This window comes from Vanessa tameamea, chromosome 31, assembly GCF_037043105.1.
Source record: "Vanessa tameamea isolate UH-Manoa-2023 chromosome 31, ilVanTame1 primary haplotype, whole genome shotgun sequence".
In the NCBI taxonomy this organism is placed as follows: domain Eukaryota; kingdom Metazoa; phylum Arthropoda; class Insecta; order Lepidoptera; family Nymphalidae; genus Vanessa; species Vanessa tameamea.
The window spans coordinates 2163124-2186116 of record NC_087339.1 but is presented as its reverse complement, the minus strand read 5'-3'; the positions used below and the strand labels follow the sequence as shown (position 1 = coordinate 2186116).

General features: G+C 38.1%; 1 protein-coding gene across 4 annotated transcripts in view; it reads right to left on the bottom strand.

Annotated features, from left to right (window-relative positions):
• Window positions 1-22993, bottom strand: part of LOC113404297 (la-related protein 1) — an 89272-nt gene that overhangs the window by 13657 nt on the left and 52622 nt on the right. For 2 of the 4 annotated variants that reach the window (XM_064220073.1, XM_064220074.1), the window contains exons 4-14: window positions 13786-13905; window positions 11687-11804; window positions 10403-10516; window positions 9736-9890; window positions 4352-4515; window positions 3757-4120; window positions 2643-2929; window positions 2001-2108; window positions 1424-1512; window positions 834-913; window positions 359-516 (exon numbers count right to left, since the gene is read on the bottom strand). In XM_064220073.1, coding sequence (XP_064076143.1) covers window positions 359-516; window positions 834-913; window positions 1424-1512; window positions 2001-2108; window positions 2643-2929; window positions 3757-4120; window positions 4352-4515; window positions 9736-9890; window positions 10403-10516; window positions 11687-11804; window positions 13786-13905 — 1757 coding nt within the window. Of the gene's footprint in view, window positions 1-358; window positions 517-833; window positions 914-1423; window positions 1513-2000; window positions 2109-2642; window positions 2930-3756; window positions 4121-4351; window positions 4516-9735; window positions 9891-10402; window positions 10517-11686; window positions 11805-13785; window positions 13906-16666; window positions 16811-22993 lie in introns of those variants that run through there. The other 2 variants (XM_064220076.1, XM_064220075.1) reach the window with 2 other exon arrangements.

The window sequence follows — 22993 nt, the reverse complement described above, 5'->3', positions numbered from 1 at the left end:
GGGACCGTCACTTTTGCAAAAATTTTAAAAATGAGTTAAATGCGTAATAAGTATCCCGAAGCAACCGTATACTTGGTGCAATAATCTTACTGTCGTATTACACATAGCGTGCATACGTTAAGATGGCGCGAGTGTCATTATGGTTTTGGCGCGAATCACGGCGGCGCTTGGAGAGTGTCAAATCTTTAAACGCCTCTCCTGAAAAATTGTATTTTCGCAAAACTGACGGTCTCGATATATGAATTTGACTTAATTTGCAAGCTATTATTCAGTACTGGTTACACAGAGAAGAAATGGCTTTAAAATACAACTATATAATATGTTCATCGGTTGGAGTGTTTAACGACGAGGCACCGACCAGGCGTCGGTGAAGGTGTTGTGTCGCGGCGGCGGCAGGTCGAGCTCCTCGTCGAGCTGGAAGTGCAGCTCCTCGCGCGGCTCGTCCTCGGGCGCGGGGGGCGCGGGCGGCGCGGGGGCGGCGCGCTCGCGCGAGCCCGCCTTCGTGCGCCGCTTCACCTTTCATACGACATGCACGGGTTTCGTTACTATCTTAGTTCACACGGGTTTCCAATTTTGAATTGAAAAATTATTTTTAAATTAATAATACGTAACCGAACGTAACAAAATGTACTCAAAAAATCCCATTATCAAATCAATACAAATAATAAAAAACAAATACTATCTATAATAACTGTGACGAGCTGAGTTTGCATTAAAAATTAAGATAAATTAACATAAAATAAAAAATCAACTTAGACAAGCTTCGCTCGTCCCGCAGGAGCAAATCCTGATTGTGTCTTTACTTGTGTAGTCTCAAACAAAACCATAGTTACCTCGGTCCAGACATCAGGATCGACTTTCTCGAGGCTCGCTTGACCGTCTTGAATATTTGATTTCTCTGAACTTGGCTCTTCTGGAGAGAAAAACGACATTAATAAATAACAGACATTGGAAAACAATTACCAATTTTTCAAGTATAACATTAATAATATTTATCAACATCACATACATTACTCTGATCCCAATGTAAGTAGCTAAAGCACTTGTGTTATGGAAGATCAGAAGTAACGACGGCACCACGAACACCCAGACCCGAGACAACATAGAAAACTAATCAACTTTTTCTACATCGACTCGGCCGGGAATCGGACCAGGGACCTCGGAGTGGCGTGCCCATGAAAACCGGTGTACACACCACTCGACCACGGAGGTCATCAATTGTTAAAGTATAAACCGTAAAAGTAAAAACCACTTGTACTTAAGGACATCTATTTATTATCTTCCGTGTTTAACTGCAGTAAAAATGTTTGTACAATTATATATATAATCTTATTAGAGCTTAACTGTGCAAACTAAAAGTGATATTTATATCATATCAAATAGATTCGCTCCAGTTAACGACAAATTATAACTCTGTATTTACCAGCGCGTCTTGCTTGCGGCACGAATTCGGGCACATCCGGGTTGAGATGGTCGTGGGCCAGCAACGACGTTCGACCAGTTCGGAACATTCTGAAAAAAGCAACAGTAATATATTAAATCGCTATAATATCTAATAGACATTCTTGAAAATTGTTGACAAATAAATGAAAACGATATATTTATATTTTCCGTGTATGGTTTACACGGCACACGTATGACCTATTACAATTGAATTAGGAAAACAGATAAACGAACCTTAGATTTACGTATTTCATAATTCGCAAATAACTCAGCTATATTGTGCACTACTAAGAGTTTATGATTAATGTATCTCTATTTATAATACAACACTATTACACTTAACTACTTATATCCACTTTAAATTTACTTCCAAAATTCCGATAACAGTTTCGTCGACGTTCAAAACGCAATTGTTTCACAAAACCATAGTAAATATCATAGATTAGTCAAGCTCTCGACCAATGATATCACGTCAGTTTGCTGTCAAATATTGTTTATTTAGCTTTTCTCCTGTTATGGTTGGAATAGAGTAAATGTTGAGTATGCGGTGGCGGTACCTGGGCAGCGGCGGAGGCGGGACGGCGCGCAGCAGGCTGGACACGGGCGCCACGAGCGGGCCGCCCATCGTGGCCAGGGGGAATATACCCACCATCTGCTTCTTGCGGCTGGAAGAGAAAGGGGGATTAGTTACAACGGAAAGGTATACCGGGGTTATAAAATACGGATTTCAACTGAGAGGAGTCAACTGCGGATGAAATCGCAATGGTCAAGCGTCAATGGCGCAATGGTTTACGGTCGATGTAAAAAGTAGCAGGTTCGATCCTGACCTTTTGGACTAATGTCGTAAATCCTGTCCCAAGGATTAAGTTGAACTGGAGGGGTAATTAATATTAGTAATTCCTTAAAATGGAACATAGCTACTATTCTTTACCAAAAAAATATAGTAAACAAGTCCTACTGCTAAGCTTAAGACCTCCATCCCTTTCGAAGAGAACAAAACTTTAAACACATGCAGTTTTCCCTCACGATGTTTTCCTTCAACACCGAACACGACATGAATTACAAAAACAAAATAAAACACATGAAAATTCATTGGTGCGGGATTCGAATGGGCAACCATCGATACACTATAAACTCAGAGTCAAGAAGTCATCTGACAAATGGATTTTTTTTAAAATCAATTTAGTAAGTCTACTAACCGTTTCTCCCCGGGTTTGTCTGCAATCTCGGGCTGCAGCGGGGGGTCATCGTTGGAATCAATCTTCTCGCTCCCTTCTCCAAGCTCGTCGGTTTCTTTCTCTTCTGGGAGCGATGGTTTCTCTGGTGTCGGCTGAGGTTCCTGTGGAGTCGGTTTAGGTTCCTGCGGAGCCGGCTGAGGTTCTTCCGGAGTCGGCTCTGATTTATCCGGCTTCGCTTCAACCACTTCTTCGGGTTCTGTGGCCGATGAAATCTTTTCGTCTTCCGGTTCGACCGGCGTTGGTTTTTGCTGTGAATTCGGTTTGTTATTTTAATACATTTTAATCAAACGTTTTTGAAGTAAACTTAACGGGCGACGATAATTGAGAGGAAAATATTCAAGGACGAGTCGAGTTTAAGGATCTTTCGTTACATGGAAAGGGAAGAAATATATGATGTAGAAAAATATAGAGTATCCCAAAGCAACGGAAGAGGAGATACAACGATACATATCATACAGCGTCAATGGGCGTTTATGGGCCAATTATAATAAGAACATTTACTTAATCCACGCGTACATGCGTTCATTTAATTGTCAGAAAAGCGTAATATTCTATTTGACAATGCGAAAAATAAAATGTCAATTATTGTAATCAGTATATATTGTGAGTTTAAAAATGGTTATTTATCGACGAGAGTTGAAAATAATAATTAATTCATTCAAAAATCCATAAATAAAAATGCATTTTTTTTAAACGTCTGTCACGTGACACAAGACGCTCCTGATTGGTCGGGCTTATGATGACGTCACTTGCATGTTAACCTCGTTTGCCTACTGTATGTGGATTATATGTGCCACAGATTACAATACAGGCAAGTGACGTCACCGACCCCATTGCAGCGCCATTTTGTCAAAGTAGCGTTTTCGCAGGGCTATTTGAATATTGAATTTTTAATTTGATATTTTTCAGCAAATGTAATAGTATTAAAAAAAAACACAACTTTTACTTGGTTCCTTAACTTCTGCTAAATAATATAAAATGGATTTTAAAAACCAGTCAAATGGCCTACTACTGTGTAAAGTGTTATCGTTTCGTCCGTGAATATTTAATAGCTCAATAATAAAATTCAACTCACTGCAACTTCGACAGCAGCCTCCGCCTCTGCCTCGTCCGTCTTCTCGGGCACCTCTTTAGTCTGTATCCTCTCGTCGTCGACTCGTTTCTCTGCGTCGTCCGGCCTCTCCCGGTCGTCCTCGTGGTTGGTGAGGTCCAGGATCGGCCACTTGGTGGGCTCGAACGCCGTCCGCACCTTGAACCCGTTGATGAGCTGCAGGCGCTCGGAGTCGCGGATGGCGTCGAGCACGAGCTGCACGTCGGCCGTGAGCGCGCGCACGCGGTGGAACGACGCGATCAGCGTCACGGGGATCGTGCCGTCCGCCGACATCTTGCGCCGCAGGAAGAAGTCGCGCGCCAGGTTGTCGGGGCTGAAGTAGTACTCGCTGCGGGCAGGCGGGGCGGGGCGGGTTACGTTGCAAAGTTCACTTCTCTACTTAGGATTCATGACTCTGGACCGATTATCGATTGTATTAGAGGCAAGCGTTAAGAGCGGTCGGACTACCTTACAGTCAGTGGTTACCCACAATATTAACACTGGAAGCAATACAGGATTCTTTTTGACAAATGATTAACTGAATTTGTATATGAAGTCATATAACCCGAAGTCAACTCACATTTGATTCTTGATGAGGTCCTTGAGCGTCGCCTGATCCAACGCCATGCCGTACGGAGCCCCGCTGGCCGCGCCGTAGTAGAACGCCTGGGCGAGCGGCGCGATGGGAAGACCGCCGATACCGTACCGGAGCACCACCTGCGGTATGGCCGGCTGAACGCGCAGCTAGGGGGGAAGGGGGGAGCGTATGCGTTGATGTATGTATGATAACCGCAATATATGGATGAGTTAGTAATATTATTCGTACATGAAAGTAGCCATTTTATTTGAATTTTTTTTTTCTAACCGTACTAACACAAGCTAAGTTCCTTCACAATCGTTTAACATGTATTATATCGAATAAACTACTGTCATAAAATGGTTACCATCAAAACGGTACCTTTCCATACACTGCCCTTAATGGTAGTTATTATGAACATTAGTAATACTTTAAACCAATTAGTATAATTATCGTCCCATTAATTTGATTTACACGTAAACTTTTTAATTATTAATTATAAAAAATCGAAAAAAACTTCATAAAAGAATTCCATTTTCGAATCGTCAATGCACAGATTAAATTAAAAATAAACGTATCACCTTTTCCTAACAAGAATATCATTTGAACCTTATAATAAATTATATTTTTATATACACAAGAATTATTAACATTTAAGTCCTTAAATATATATATACAAATTGTGAATTAAAAATAGTCACTGTATAAATCTCGACATGCTGGCAAGAATGCTAGCAGCATCTTCTAATTATATAACATTTTATTTTTTGAACCTTACTAATATTAAAAATGAAATATTTGAATGCACGCATATTTGTCGCAATGAAATTTGGCAGGGAGATACATTGTAGTCTAGTATAGCTTTTCATCCCGGGTAAACGTACCAAACACTTGCTACTTCTACCCCTACACCACCCTTATAATATACTATAGACCGATAGTATTTCTACATTAAAAAAAATTAAACTATCATGTATATGCGTGTCCTACAGCTGAGATCTACTCTCCATTTTGAAAAGATTTCGGATCTTACTCGAACACGTTGCTACATTGCGGGTTGATAGAAACTATTAACAGCATATCAAGACACCATCACCATCATCCTCCTGCCCGTATCCCAATTTTATTTGGAATCGGCGCAGCGTGCCTTCTTCTTCCATACTCCTCTGTCAGACGTCATTTCACAGGTAACATTCTGTCCAGCCATATCGTATTTTACTTGGTGGTAGGGCTTTGTGCAAGCCCGTCTGGGTAGGTACCACCCACTCATCAGATATTCTACCGCCAAATAACAGTACTCTGTATTGTTGTGGTCCGATTAGAAGGGTGAGTGAGCCAGTGTAATCACAGACACAAGGGACATAACATCTTTGTTCCCAAGGTTGGTGGCGCATAGGTGATGTAAGGAATGGTTAATATTTCTTACAGCGCCTTTGTCTATGGGCGGTGGTTACCACTTACCATCAGGTGGCCCATATGCTCGTCCACTAATCAATGCCATAAAAAAAAAACTTCTTTGGTCGTCCCCTTCAAGACACCAATAAGAACACATTCAACAGTGCTTGTCCGGACTTGAACTCGGAACCATCGGTTAATATTCACCTCTCCTCTCATTACCACGTTTAATTTAACATTTAAAATTACGACTTCAAAGTGTACGTACTTGTATAAAGTTTATTAAATCATTACGAAGTTAATTTATCATTTATTGTATTAATAAGACGATAATTATATAAGAAGCATAATAAACCGTACATTATATTATATACTACATAATAATATTACAAAAAAATAATAATTGTTCGTTTGTATTTGAGGGATATGTGGAACCGATAATCCAAACATAACATAAAAACATAATCAGCCTGTAAATTTCCCACTGCTGGGCTAAGGCCTCCTCTCCCGTTGAGGAGAAGGTATGGAGCATATTCCACCACGCTGCTCCAATGCGGGTTGGTGGAATACACATGTGGCAGAATTTCGTTGAAATTAGACACATGCAGGTTTCCTCACGATGTTTTCCTTCACCGCCGAGCACGAGATGAATTATAAACAAATTAAGCACATGTAAATTCAGTGGTGCCTGCCTGGGTTTGAACCCGAAATCATCGGTTAAGATGCACGCGTTCTAACCACTGGGCCATCTCGGCCCTTACTGGGCCATCTCGGTTCTTAATCCAATTAAATCTAAAAAATTTAAAAGCGAAATTATTCATTAACGTCGACGTGAACGCCACAGTGAATGAATATCATAACGTCAATAATGACCCAGAAATTGTTAAGTATGGTTAACAGTTAATTCGAACAATTTTTTTAAAGTACTAAGAAAAGAACAATGAATTGCGATCCTAATGAAAAACAGTTATAATTCATATATCTATTACTCCATTCGTTACGATAGCGTACACGCAACATGCTTACAATGTCGTTATAAGAATCTTACAAGTACAGTCAGCACAAACATTTTTCATTACGATTTTCACAATCTTTTATATCTAACATAAATCTTTTTAATTTTAACTGTACATTATTTAAACAAAAAACCCACAATCCATGAACATATGCAATCATTTCAAAATTAATTGACATTTATTTAAATCGAAACGTATTAATAAAGAAATAAAATTCAAATTCCAGAATTCGCAACGGAAACACCTTTATCATAAGTGAATAAATCGTAACCGAAATATAGTATTGAAATATAAAAGCACAACCAGACCCCAGTCAATAAAGCTGCGCCCACATGTTATGGGCGATTATTTATTGCAATTATTATGAAAAGACAGACAAGAGACGGAATGGCACACTTAAAAACTTAATAACAAAATACATTACAAAAAATCAAAGTCAAATTTCCATTTCAAAACTGCAAATCTCAAGTTGTACCGTTTTGTCAATAATCTATCTTAGCTTTACAAACGCCACGTGGCCGAGTGACGTCACGGCACATGGAGCCGCAGTGTTACTCCGATAAGACCACGTGACCTTGATACATAGAGATCATTTAGACGGCAGGAGAGACGAAACGAAACCTTGAATCGACATGATATCATCGAGATGTACAATAAATACCATATTTGTCATCGAAAGTTTGGAAGTAAAATTAAACTGGATATAAGCAGTTAAGTGACTTGTACTGGCTATTAGCAAATCGCATGGTAAATAATAAATAATAAATATTGGACATCACATACATTACTCTGACCCCAATGTAAGTAGCTAAAGCACTTGTGTTATGGAAAATCAGAAGTAACGACGGTACCACAAACACCCAGACCCAAGACAACATAGAAAACTAATGAACTTTTTCTACATCGACTCGGCCGGGAATCGAACCCGAGACCTCGGAGTGGCGTACCCATGAAAACCGGTGTACACACTACTCGACCACGGAGGTCGTCATGGTCGTCATGGTACACGTGAATCTAAGGTTTTGTTTACTCACTACTCCTGCCGTTGGAATGTACTACAATATTATGATCAGCGCCCACAGCATAAATACCAAAGATGACGTGAAATGCATAGAGGATGAGGGAAAGGGATATCAGGTATGACAAGCTCTTCCAGTGAAAAGTTGTCATAACAGTTGCCATAGACACGAACATAGCTAGTGCTGTGCCCTGGCGCAAAATAAAAACGACCATCGAAACTTCTCACTGAGCCCGATAACTTGCATATGACATTCGAAATCGACTCTCATCGAACTCGGAAAGAAGCTTCAATTAAAAAAAAAAAAAAAAGAAACAGAATATAAGTTATATGTGTTTATAAGTGCGTGCGTGTGCGTGTGTGCAGTGATATATTCGAAGCATACATTCAAAGAGAAGACTATTAGTTTCAATGAAGCAAAAGTAACTCTTAGTGTCTCTGTCTGTTCTTTCACGGCCAAACCACTGAACATATTTTGATGAAATTGTGTACAAGTATAAGTAAACTTAAACTTCGAGAAAGAACATGGGCTACTTTCTATGAATAACGCCTGAGGACTGACCTCTAAATGCGAGCCGGCGACCACTATATGTGTACAGGCAATAAATGTCCCAAATACCGAGGTTCCTTTCTCCTTCCAAGAACATTCTGCGTATATTTCCACACGTTAATTATGTGTGTCAGAACATAAAAATGTGTGTTTCGACGGTTACACAATTACACTTGAACGACCGATTTTTTATTTGAGTTTAGAATTAAATGTGGTCGCAAAACATAGTGAGGAAACCTGCCACATGTTTCAAAGAACCCACGTTGGAATGCTTAGAGGAATAACTTCATCCTCAGTCCTCCCCTTTATGTACTTTTACGATTAAATTAAAAAAGAAACCAAAGTATTGATTTAAATAAAATTACACAATTTTAAACAAATAAAAATGTAAGCTTCGAATACTGTCCATGTGTTCAAATGATATTAGACAATGAATAAAAAATTCAAGGACTATCTATTCCGTGCGTGCGCGCGCGTGTCCTGGGTATGTGCGTGCATGACATGTGCGTGTGTAGATTTAAAGTCAATATATTTTTAATATATTAAAAATAAATAACAAATCTCAAGTACTAATACGTATGTATACCTATTTAAAATCAACACAAGCACTGTAACGACGTATGTGTGTGTGTAAGACTCGCGTGTGTGAATTTAAAGTCAATATTAATTTATAAGCGATTTAAAAATCAAAAATAAATCGCATAAAAAAAATTACGTGTGTGCGTGCGTGAAAAAAAAAAAAGAGATTAAAATAATAGGGGAACGTGCAACGTGAACTGATTGCGTGTGATTTGACGTTCAATATAAATTGGATTTTTCGAGATTATAGTGGCACAGACTATATACGTCGACATGATCAAATCTTCCTTATTCGTTTATGACAACACTTTTCGTGATTCCCCTGCTTGGAACCGAAATCGGTCAGGAAGTCATCATTGTCATAGATAAATTCAAACTATTTCAATATTTCAAATAGTGCTTTGCTAATATTGATGCTGTTGTTGGACGAGTGATCAGAGAAACCAGTTCCAACCCATATAAATGCTAATGTAGTTATCGTATAATATTAAACGAGCGTTTTATTATATAAATCCATTTAATACATCTCGGAAACGTCTGTAATTTTCTCAATATTTGTATTCAGATAAGGTATAGTATCTATATAGTTGTCTTTCAAGAAAAGTACCCTACTTCCACAAAAAAAAAAAAAAAATTACACACAGGATAATGTTTTGAAAAATCTCTTAAATAGAATAACAGGCGTAACACTATGTGACATGTATTATGGCAGGATAACTTTAATCGGTATCTTCGTGAGTTGGGACGTTACCGTACACGACACGGTCCAAACAGACGGCGTAGGTCATGGTTTGTCGGAGTGTGGTGTGTGGTGGTGTGCCAGCGTTACCTGCGGCATGTCGGGGTGGTGGTAGAGCGCGTGCGGCGGCGGGTGCAGCGAGGCGGCGCGCGCGCCGGCGCGGCGGGCCCCGCGCGCTCGCGCCGCGCCCCTCCCGCGCCCCGCGCCGCGCCCGCGGGACTCCTCGCCGTTCAGCGACACCGTTTCTGAGATCGACGCATGCGGTATTGTAATAACTAGATCTATCCTCTGCTACGTTGTGACCGAACAAAACTCTTAAGATTTCACTTGAGTGAGGTGTATTTTAATTTGGACTGACTACCCGTCAAGCTTCGCACGGGCTAATGAGTATCTGCATGTGTTCACGTTAAAGACAAATATACTGTACATACTCGTACACGCGTGACAAGTTCTACTCCGTCAGCGTAGTTATATTAATCTGCTTATTGGTAATAAAATAACAATTATTATTACGATATATGTAATTTCTTCTTCTGTCACCACGACTCTAACCTCTAACAAATTTAAAAATTCTCAAAATAAATTTGCAACAAAATAAACATTGTTAAAAAAAGACAACGTGTCAAGTTGCCTGTTTCGAGCGACTTGACAGTTAAGTCAGTTTAGCGACGTCATCGTGTCGACGTCAGCAAAAATACACTCTAATCACTTTTAAAAACGCGCCAATAGAAACATAACATCAACAATGTAATCATACCGTGATCTTGTCTCGGCGGATGCTGTGGTCCATGTTTCGAGGGTCTCGCGGCTTTTACGTCTATATCTAAGGGCACCCATTTGTGCTTGCCCGACTTGCTGCCACCCTTACCGGCTGGAATTGAGAAAATAAATTTTATTTAGACTCCAAGTAATGAATTAACTTGCGCTTTTACAAACACTGGCAATGTGATGGTTAGTGGTCACTGCCTAAAGACAATGGCTCCGTTTTAAACTCTTTGTATCTAATTACTCCGTATATTTAACAACAAGCAACCAGCAACGGCTTTGTACGCGTACAATTACTATTGATAAAAAAAAAAATTATCTATACTAATATTATAAATTCGAAAGTAACACTGTCTGTCTGTTGCCCTTTCACGGCTACACCGCTGAACCGATTTTGATGAAAATTTCGTATGAACTCCAAGAAAGGACGAAGGCTTCACACGTTATGCCTAGCACCTGACAACCAACCCCACAATGAAAGCGAAGTCAGAGGCATCTCAGCACTCAGGATTAGTATAGAATCGGATCATTAGTTTCCGAGACTAGCACACACAAACGAAACCTCTTTATAATATTAGTATAGATCTCATTAGAAATACTTTCAGCAACGATCTATATCAATAATTCACATCCTTTAAGTGTCACAAATATAAAATGTTCTCTTCGTAAACAATAAATAGTATCTGATAAAAATACTAAGTATAATATTGGAAGATATTTTTCTTTACCCGTTTTGCGTAACCCTGTATCTCCACTGATAAGAGATTAAGAGGCCTAAATAACGGGAAATAACCATAGACAAACAGCAACAGGTTGTTGTCTGTTGTAGAGGGGGTGAAACGAAGATTGCGGGTGCCCAAATTGAAGGATGGAAATCTGTCACATATGTATACACCAAACTGCATTGGTGCAGCGGATTGGAAGAACCTCTCAACCTTCTACTCAAATGGAGAAGTCAGGGACTAACAGCGACTGACCCCCCGTCAGTCAATGAGACATTTAAAGGCTAACTACTTTTTAGTTATGGGGGGGAGGGATATTGAGTTAATAAAAGAGTTAATGATGAAATTCTTGATTGTTTTATTATTAATTGTAATTAATAAATAAAATTATTGAAGTCAGACACACTATAAAGTATTGAAATGAAATTTGTAATAAGATTATCCACGAGACTAAAATTTGTATTAACTCAGAACCTTGACCTGAACACGCGGCATCATCCCAGCAGTGGGACATTACCGAGCTACCAGTGACGTACGAACGGTAAAATACGAACCTGCTGCTTTGTTCTTATCGTGTTGCAAATGTCTGTCGTTGTTTCCCTGGTGATTATGAGTCGGTTCGACCTTCTCGACCTTCACCTGTTGCTCTTCGAGCGGTTTCCGTTCTTGGTCCTGGAAAATACAGATAAAATAGACATTAATATTTATAAACGGTCACAAGCAATCCTAGACATAGGCGGTATGAAAAAATAATAATTCCTTACATCACCAATGGACTATCAACCTTGGGAACTAAGACGCTGTGTCCCTTGTGCCCGTAGTTACACTGGCTCAATCTTCAAACTCAAACTACGTATACACTGCGTATTGCTGATAGAATATGTGATGAGTTCTGAGCCCTGCCTCGTTGGTTTTGTGGTTACACATAAGGCCGCAGAACCCAAAGTGAACAGTTTAAAACCCCAGGACGGGCTGATGAAAAACTGAAAAAACCACAGCAACAGCCCGGATGCTGGATGTCTGATGTGTACATTCCGATGCTTCGATATGCGAGTACAAGTCTGGTCCGAGATTCGAGTGTAAATTCCGGTGCCATTCGGAAAAGCTCGTAAAGCCGTTGCTACGGCGACTGAAGCCGTTCCGGTTGTATCAGATCGCAATCGCAAGTTTTTTGGATTTCTCTAAGATCAGTGGTTGACATCGGCCAGGACAACTTGACACGTGATGAGTGGAAGGGAGCTACCGTAATTAACCTCCAAGACATGTATGTAGTCATGATTTATTTATAATATTATGACTGTTTTATAAAATTCTAAGGAATAAATTATAAGCTGAGAGAATCAGGATTTTTATGATCTGACGTTAATAGAGCGCTATCACGCCGCATAACGTTATAGGAGTGTTATTTATAATACTATTTTTATACTACAACGCCCTTATCTAGGTCGTATGGTACAGCTATGTTAATTTTTATCAGGGCCGCCCGAGTACTGCCTCACTTACTGACGATCATTCTGTAAACTGCACCATCAAATTTTCCACATCTGAAGTAACTACCAAAAAAAAGACCCGAATTGTCTTTTTTTAAAGTCGATTGATATAATTTGTTTCCTTCCATAGCAACATTAGTATTTATTAGAAAATACAATATATAAAACAATGAAAGATATTTTCTTTACCCGTTTTGCGTAACCCAGTATCTCCACTGACAGGAGATTAGAGGCCTAAAGAACGGGACAGTTACTCTATAGATTATTCTAAACACAAGAGGAGTGGTCTTTTCTGTTCTAATAACAACTATGATCTTGAATTTAGGCGACATCATTGGTCGTCATCATCAAGATCTTGAATAAACTTTGATATTCATTATGGATTTAAGAAAAAAATACATTTTAAATGGCAACGAAGTTGTTTTCAAAACATTAAATTTAGTTAAATGGTGTTGTATTATAAATAATGATATATCAATAAAGTAACCCAAGAATTGGGCACATCAAACAACAACATTCAAAAGTAGTTCCAGTTAAGCGCTATCAAAAAAGAAATTCAAATATTCGGTTTCATTTTATAAATACAGATTTATCTCGTATCAAAATAAACTTCAAACTTTAGGCGTATGCCCGACACGAGGAAATTTACGTACATATTACTAGTTAAGTCAGAAACCAATTCCATGCAAAGCAAACGTTTCTCCTTCTTTCTGCTGACAAACAAACATTTCCTTCGAGAATTTTGTTTTTGTAATTCGTAGGCAGACGGGAAAATGGGCCACCTGATGGTAAGTGGTCACCAACGTCCATTGACATTGACGGTGTAAGAAATAATAACCATTCATTAAATTACACCAATGCGCCACCAACCTTGGGAGCTAAGGTGTTATGTCCCTTGTGCCTGTAGTTACACTGGCTCAATCGCCCTTCAAACCGGAACACAACAATGCTAAGTATAGCTTGGCGTTAGAATATCTGATGATTGAGTGGTAACACCCACCAGGGCTTGCACAAAGACCTGTCACCTAGTAAAATCTAGAAGTATCCTTTCATTAGCGAAATCGCAAGCGGCAGTTGAACCTCTAGACATCTCGGTGGATTTGCACCAATGCAAAAATTTTGCCAAAAATTCTGAAAAATTATGGGTTATACGTAGTTCTTACCGCGTTTCCGTTATGGTGTGCGGAGTCCTCGTGGGGCGGTGGTGTCGAATGACATCTCGCCCCAGCGACTGCCGCCCCTAGCGTTGGCCAATCATCACCGATATCCGTGAAGTCGGACGCCTGTGGACAATTATCACTAATATTAGATGATTCGATATCCAAAAATAGATTTTTTGTGTTTTTCAAGTAGATTCGACGAATGCCGAAGCGCTTTCAAAATACCCGAAGAGTAGTAATCACAACCATAGAACACATACTCATATATGATTAAAAATAGGAGTTCTTATTCATTGATTTCCATATAGGATATACATATTTAGAAGACTATGTATATCATTAGAGAGGTAGTTTAAGTCACAGGTTTAGAGGCTAGATACCACAAGACGCAACAAGTTCGAGCTAAGCACAAACTTGCCGCTGTAATACTAAAGTTTGTATACGCGTAATTTTGCCGTTATAAACTGTAAACAATCTTCTATGGTTGTAAATCGAGGTATTCCCAGCCATCAGAAAGTGATTTTGATGACCGAGCAGCCATTTATTTTAAAATCCTTTATTATGATCAGGGCCGGACCGTAAGTTTAGGGGGCGCTGGGCTAACACAACCACCAAAGACATATCTGAACGTAGACTTGAATTAAATGAATTGAATGAGTTTGATTGATAGCAGACCTCGCATGCAAACCATACGATCTCTTTAATTTAATAAAATTATGGATCCTTTCGCATTATCGTCTATTTCTTACATTGACTTGACTTAGCTGGGGCCCCCTTGAATTCACGGGGCTCTGGGCTGAAGCCCAAAAAGCCATATGATAGATTCGGCCCTGATTATGATGATCAAGTATGGTTTGACGTCAGCGTACGTATTAGATAGATACGCTCGGTTGTTATATTACCTAATGAACATTCTGTATCCAGCCTAATCTAAATTTGTGCTGTAACTGCTGAAAGTCATGCCGATTCCTCTCACTCTACAAACCATTCTGGACCAGTTGTGTAACATGACGATTCAGAGTACCTTGTAAAGAGACTACTTGAATGAAGAATACTTTGATAAGCACATGACTGGATTAACCATCTCGCCCCCCTTTTCGATTGCTACCACAAAACTTTTATTATTCTTAATTATATGCTATCACCCTGTCCAAATGAGAATTATTTATCGTTAATAATTATATTAACAAGGAATATTAAAAAAAAACAAGTCGAATGTTGGGTCCAAGTGAATAATCCGGCCATGACGGATGTGCCTTGTCTTCAAACGTAAAATCAATTACATCAGAACGGGAATACACATCGTTTCACTAGACACCCGCTGAACGTGTGGCCGATACAACATAGTAACCTAAATGTCCGCCTCAAATAATACCATACATGTAAATTGTTATTACGATCTTGATTGATAATAAAAAATTACGCAAACATCGAATCGAACGAATGAAATCATTGACGACATTGTGATAAAAATCACACTCGTTTCTGACACAATAACATACATTAAGTACGACATATTTAATCACAATACACAATTATGACGCAATAAGTTTATTTTTTTTTAATTTCCAACAGTTGGCCATATTGGCTAACGGGTTATATAATTGTAAATGGTCACTACCGACTTACATACATTGGCGTCGTAAGATATAGGAACAATTCCATTGATCGCCAATGAACCACCGACATTTGGAACTATGTCATTTTTCTTATGCCGGAGTACATGAGAGCGGGTGGTACTCACCCAGATAGGCTAACCTAGTGTTATAATTAAGATACATAAAACACTAACTAACATTGAATTAGTCCTAATTAGTATAGTACATATTATCAGCCTGTAATTGACCGAGATATCCAACGCACTTAGTGGTGGGGGCAATACCAATGTCTATGGATAGTGGTGACCGATTACCCTCAGGTGACCCACTCGCCAGACAACCTACACGACCTATACGACATACCGTATCAAATGTATTCCATTCAAGTAAACTTTACAATAAAACATTATTGAAGCGTCAATATATCAACGCTACCAAAGTTTCGGAAACAGAGAAAGTTACTGTTTAATCAGTCCTTTGTATGAACTTGATCATAGAATACGGCAAACATATATCTTTTTAAAATTTGTAATTGGTAAATTTATTATATTTCCGGTAATATATATGCCCAAAAAATGTTCTCTGCGAAAGTAAGAAAGGAAAATTGGAGATATAAGTTACGTACACACACATCAAGAGGACCGACGATGCCGAGATTCCTTCATCATGAGAACCAATCTAAGCGTAACATTGCAAATGTGATTTTATAATTTAATTATTATTTCATATTCATTCTAATTACTTACATCGAGTAGTTTAGACGTGCTAGTTAGGAAATGAGTTTTATTGTAATTTCTTTTAATTAAATAAGTTCAAATTAGTTTTTGGTTTTTTTTCGACCTTTCGACTGTAGCTAACGTAACTATATCTTTCAGACACAACAAACACAAATTCAGTTTATGAAAATTCAAAATTGCTCGAATTTTTAGTCACCGGATATACACGGCCTAATTATAGCCAAGTTCAATGGAAGTAGGAAAAAAGATAAACAGTACTTAGATTTACGTACTTCTTGCGATTTGCTAACAACTCAGCTATACTGTGCACTACTAAGAGTTTATGATTATTACATCTCTATTTATAATACAACACTATTACACTTAACTACATATTTCCACTTTAAATTTACCTCCAAAATTCCGATAACGGTTTCGTCGACGTTCAAAACGTAATTTCCTCGCAAATGAAATGAATAACATAGATTAACCAAGCTCTCGACCAATGAATGATGTCGCGACAATTTGCCGTCAAATGTTATGGTTGGAGTAGTGTGTAGTCGTAGTTACCTGTCCATCATGGCCGACCCTCGCCCAACTCTTTCTCGCCCTCCCCTTCCTCCGTGTCGCGACTCCGGCCGTCATTATATATAAAACTTATACCACACTTAAATCACCATTCTTCAACACTATACTTCATATATTATTATTATTATTTATTTATTTTTAATCACTTGACATTTCATTTGATTTCACTGACAATAATTGAATAAAATTTTATCGCTGTTATAACTGCAGAAGGTCGTATGTACCTATTTTAATTTAACTTAAAACGTGAGCGTTCAGTTGAGCAGTTTTTCGATGACGAAAAAATGTCCAAGCCTCGGGTTTGAGACCGGCTCGTATATCGTGACGTCACGACGCTCCCCTATGACGTCACGACCCTCCACTCGCTCTCTGCTGTCTTGTGTGTACTTGTATACAATATACATCGTTGGTACATATACCATTGTTTTACACACAAGTATATAAAAAAAAAAAGTTTTGTACATACGCCCTTTCGCACTCACGGCATGTGTTCATTTGTTCTGGTGACGATCAACTAATATTTTATATCTAGAAACGACAACATAACGTATAATAACACAATATTCCACTGGCAGACAGAGTTTATCTTAAATAAACTTTAGATTGATTTATTCTATATGATGTACTACAAACAGTTCTCGATTAAAATAACGTAGATCCATTTTAATTTTACTTCAAAGTCGTTTATATGTCTTTACGCGCTCTGTGATTGGATTAGAGCACACACAGTGATGCCGGATTAAAACCGACAGATGTGTTACATCTTCTTCCTTTAGGCTTTCAAGGCTAATCCGCTGAACTGAAATTTATTGCCAAACAAGGTTGAACCCCAAGAAAGACTTTAGGCTACTTTTTTATACTCAAACAAACGTACAGTCGTTTAATACTTAAAACAACATACAGGCAATATCTGACGTGTTACATAATCGGGCTGTAAATTTCCCACTGCTGGGCTAAGGCCTCCTCTCCCGTTGAGGAGAAGGTATGGAGCATATTCCACCACGCTGCTCCAATGCGGGTTGGTGGAATACACATGTGGCGGAATTTCGTTGAAATTAGACACATGCAGGTTTCCTCACGATGTTTTCCCTCACCGCCGAGCACGAGATGAATTATAAACAAATTAAGCACATGTAAATTCAGTGGTGCCTGCCCGGGTTTGAACCCGAAATCATCGGTTAAGATGCACGCGTTCTAACCACTGGGCCATCTCGGCTCTGGCGTGTAATCGTCCATAATCCAGTACTATTGTTAAGTTACCTCCACAGAAGAGAAAGGACTTCAATGATTGTTTTTAACGTCAGAACTTCGTCATTTATTACCTGATTAAGATTCATCGTATGGGAGGATACGCTTTCCGTTTGATGGCTTATAAATTTCGAGACAAGTTGAAAGAACATTTTTTTATATACTTGGGACTTATTCACAAATATATATTATACACCGTCAGTATTTGAAGTCGACTTTTTTTAAATTCAAATTTGATATTATAATTTTTTACATAAATAAATTAAAATCGACATATCTTTACGAGCACGAAAACCAAAAACATACAATCATATATAACGATAATTAATTCAACACACAAAGAATGTATGTGACATATAAAATTTAATATATTATCACTTAAATGAGTGACATTTCGACTGACAAGGAAGCTATTAAGATACCGGTTCCTTGAGACTGGGGTAAGGATATATTCGAATATGTAAAATAAATCGATATTCGAATCAACGATTCGACAAATATTACGTTATCATCGAAAGTTTTAAAATATTTCGACTACACATAGAAAAGTTATTAAAAAAAAAAATGTCACGGGTGAGAACGAAGTTCGATATATATTATGGATTAAATAAATAACACACACAATACACACATACAACATTTGAGAATAGTTAAATGACTATTCTCGGTGGTAGAAGTTTTGTGCAAGCCCGTCTGGGTAGGTTACCACCCACTCATCAAATATTCTATCACCAAACAGCAGCACTCAGTCAAAATCAAAATATACTTTATTCAAGTAGGCTTTTACAAGCACTTTTGAATCGCCATTTAACAAACTATACTAAGTGAAGCTACCGCCAGCATTGTTGTGTTCCGGTTTGAAGGATGAGTGAGCCAGTGTAACTACAGGCACAAGGGACATAACATCTTAGTTCCCATTCGCCATTGTCTATGGGCGGTGGTGACCGCTTACTATCGGGTGGCCCATCTCGTCCGCCAAACTATATCATAAAAAACTGTCATTAATATCCCGTGCTACTTAACACAGTAACAAAAATTAAAGTTTAAATAAAACCGTATAACTTAGAAGAGACAGAGATGAAGAGGGAAAGATCACCTGGATATACGTGACGATTTCTACCAGTTCACTCTACTGTAAGCCGCGTAAAATAACTTCGAAAGGGGAGGAGAGGTCTTCGCCCAGGACTGAGACATTAGCAGGCAGCCTTTACAATTTACAAATGTTTTCTTACCGAAAAAACCGACTTCAATATCATACAGCAATAATATAACAATCAATCGCTGTTGATTTCCTGCTATTTATTGAACAGTTCCAATGCCTGTCTCCGAAAGACATCATCGATTGTTCACGAAATTTAAATGGAACCATGTCAGTAAACCTTCGTTACATTACATTAGCAGCCTGTAAATTTCCCACTGCTGGGCTGAGGCCTCCTCTCCCTCTGAGGAGAAGGTTTTGGCGGAAGAGAAGAGGTGGCAGAATTTCGTTGAAATTAGACACATGCAGGTTTCCTCACGATGTCTTCCTTCACTGCCGAGCACGAGATGAATTATAAACATAAATTAAGCACATTAAAATTCAGTGGTGCCTGCCTGGATTTGGACCCGAAATCATCGGTTAAGATGCACGCGTTCTAACCACTGGGCCATCTCGGCTCTTTTAAGATAAACCTTCATCGATCAAAAAAAAAAAACATTTTTTACATAACCGTCTGGCATACATATGCCCGAACATAGAAAGTCCTCAATTTTTGAAGTCCATTAAAAAAAAAACGGTATCAAGGTTGAGTGAGCCAGTGTAACTACAGGCACGAGGGACATAACATCTTAGTTCCCAAGGACTTAAGAGAAAGTAGATATTTCTTAAAGCATGGGTGTCAGTCTATTTTTGATAATCAAAACAATTCTTCTTTAATATAAATCTTATTTATAAAAAAAAATACTCAAGTAATTAACAATTAACGTAATTATCTAATTATACGTAGATAAGAGAGAAATTTAAATGTTACTTTAATCGAATCGGAGGAAAAACCCAAAAATTATTAAACAAAGTCGTAATTTCGAAAGCATCGGTTCCGTAAACCCTACAAAGTATAAATAGAAATTGTAAAGGAAAAAAAAAATAAAATGACATGACTTTATTTTAAATCAAAGAAAAATACGAACATTTTTAAATAACATTTAATTATTCACTACAAGTATAGACCTATGCTATATATATATTTTTTTAATAATTAAAAAATATATATCCTTGTCGATTACGGGTAGCTCGATAACATCCTTAATTTGTACTTTTAAACAACCAGTACTACTGAGTCCAAGCAGCTCGGAACGCACTGTATGACAAGTCTATACAGGCGTATACGTTATATTTTTATTATTTACTTTTACTTCATGATAGGGTTTTGTGCGGACACGGAACGTACACGAAAACTATAACAGCTTTCGTGTCAGATCAATATATAGTATAACACAAAGTCGCTTAACGCTGTCTGTCCGTGTATGCTCAGATCTTTAAAATTACACAACGGATTTTGATGCAGTTTTTTTTAATAGATAGATTGATTCAAGAGGAAGGTTTATATGTATAATACATGGACAATATAGTAGAGAAACACTGATTATTTTAGAGGTTTTTAAAGTGATGTCGTAAATGAACATATTTTTTGCGCTTACGTTGCAAACGCTGGCTGAACCCTACGAGATAGATCAAAATAATGTACAACAGTATTGTACACCTTAAAAAGGTCTATATCTTAGAGATAACCCACAATAGTTCAATATGGCCCTTTACAGCATGTAATTCAAATGAAAATTTTCGAAGATATTACAGATTTAAAACGCAGGGACACAGCTGTTTGTACTGTCTAATGATTGAAAAACTGTGAACGTTTTAGGACATTCTGTTGTATATATAGTATCATCATTGCAGCCGTGCGAAGCCGGGCCGGGTCGCTAGTTATTCATAACGTTAAATAAATATTGTTTATCGTGCACACATACATTGATATGCTAATTCCGATAAAGAAACAATAAAAATCAAGGTCACGATTTAACCGTAAAATATTTATAAATCTATATATATATAAAACCGAAATACCTCTCACGGATCAATAGCGAAATCTCAGAACTATAATACCTACAAACTTGAAACTCAGCAGGTAGGTTCTTTATATGGTGTAGACTTCCGCTAAGAACGGATTCTACGAAACTGCACACATAATCAGCCTGTAAATTTCCCACTGCTGGGCTAAGGCCTCCTCTCCCGTTGAGGAGAAGGTATGGAGCATATTCCACCACGCTGCTCCAATGCGGGTTGGTGGAATACACATGTGGCAGAATTTCGTTGAAATTAGACACATGCAGGTTTCCTCACGATGTTTTCCTTCACCGCCGAGCACGAGATGAATTATAAACAAATTAAGCACATGTAGATTCAGTGGTGCTTGCCTGGGTTTGAACCCGAAATCATCGGTTAAGATGCACACGTGAGGCGGTAAAACGGTGATCGGAAATTAGTGTTTAAATTTTGCGCGGGTAAAGCCGTAGGTTCAGTCAGTATATATATATATTATTATTACAATTTAATACAGCGGCCATATATTACGCCGACAGTAATCTCACTGCGAATTATTTTAATCACAGATAATATATTCTTCCTGGTACTAATAACGTGAATATTTATATGTTTACGTAAATGACGTACCGAGGTGGCGCAATCGTTAAAACAACGATCAAAAATCAAGATAATATGCTTTATCAAGTCGGCTTTTGTGAGCAATTTTTCGTCACCAAGAGGAACCGACAAGAAACTCGATCGTATATTCCGGCAATCGGTTATAGTAATTCCAATCGAAGTAGGAAAAAAGATAAACAAACCTTAGATCTACGTAATTCATAATTCGCAAATAACTCAGCTATATTGTGCACTACTAAGAGTTTATGATTAATGTATCTCTATTTATAATACAACACTGTTACACTTAACTACTTATATCCACTTTAATTTTACTTCCAAAATTCCGATAACAGTTTCGTCGACGTTCAAAACGCCATTCTTTCGCAAATCCATAGTGAGTATCATAGATTAACCAAGCTCTCGACCAATGATATCGCATCAATTTGCTGTCAAATGTTGTTTATTTGTCTCTTCTCATCTTTATGATTGGAATAGAGTATATACAGATCTGACAGAAAACATCTTGAGGGTAACCTGCACGTACCGAATGAACTCGTACCATTTATTACGTAAGACGATTTAGGGGGGAGGGTGGTGCATCATGTCTTATGTTCTCTTACAAGGGGGCGGGAAGGAGTTTCGACAGTTCTTACCTAAGATCAAAAAATTTAAAATTATTTGAAAAAACGCGGGAAACCGCGCGATTGCCGGGGGTCGCTCGGATGCGTACCTTTAGAACCTTTGAAATTACAAATAAACACATTTCAAAAAGTTGTTATGTACTTTGAAAAATAAACCAAACGTGTATTCATTTTCTCCTTTAGATTCTTACGTAATAAATATTAAACAGGGGAAGGAGGGGGTCGGCCAGTTCTTATTTTTTTCTTATATTAGGGAGGGAAGGGGGTCAAAAACTAGCGAAAATAGTCTTACGTAATAAATTTATGGTCCCATATTTTAATTCACAAAACCGTAATGGAGCAATAGTCTCCAAAGCAAATTTGACTTTGTGACAAAGTTTTCATTTATAGCACACTGGTTGTTGCCCTCGTGTCCGCTCACGTTTTAGGGGTTGATCGTCAGGTGTTGACATAAAAAAGTACCCTATATCCTTCCTTGGGTTTCAAGCTTGAACTTAAATTTATTACATCCGAGCGAAATCGATTCTAACTGTTTATATAGATATATTTAATACCTCTATCTATTTAAGAAAAAAAACATACCCCTAAACCAAACCTACACAAACAAACACAGCTGATAAATACGAGACCAGACGTTGTTTTAAAAAAAAAAAAGACAAATCAAAACACCTATTTTACTCGTTCGAAATCATTTATATAATATATACGAATCTTACGTTTTGAATTTCAATTGAATATAAA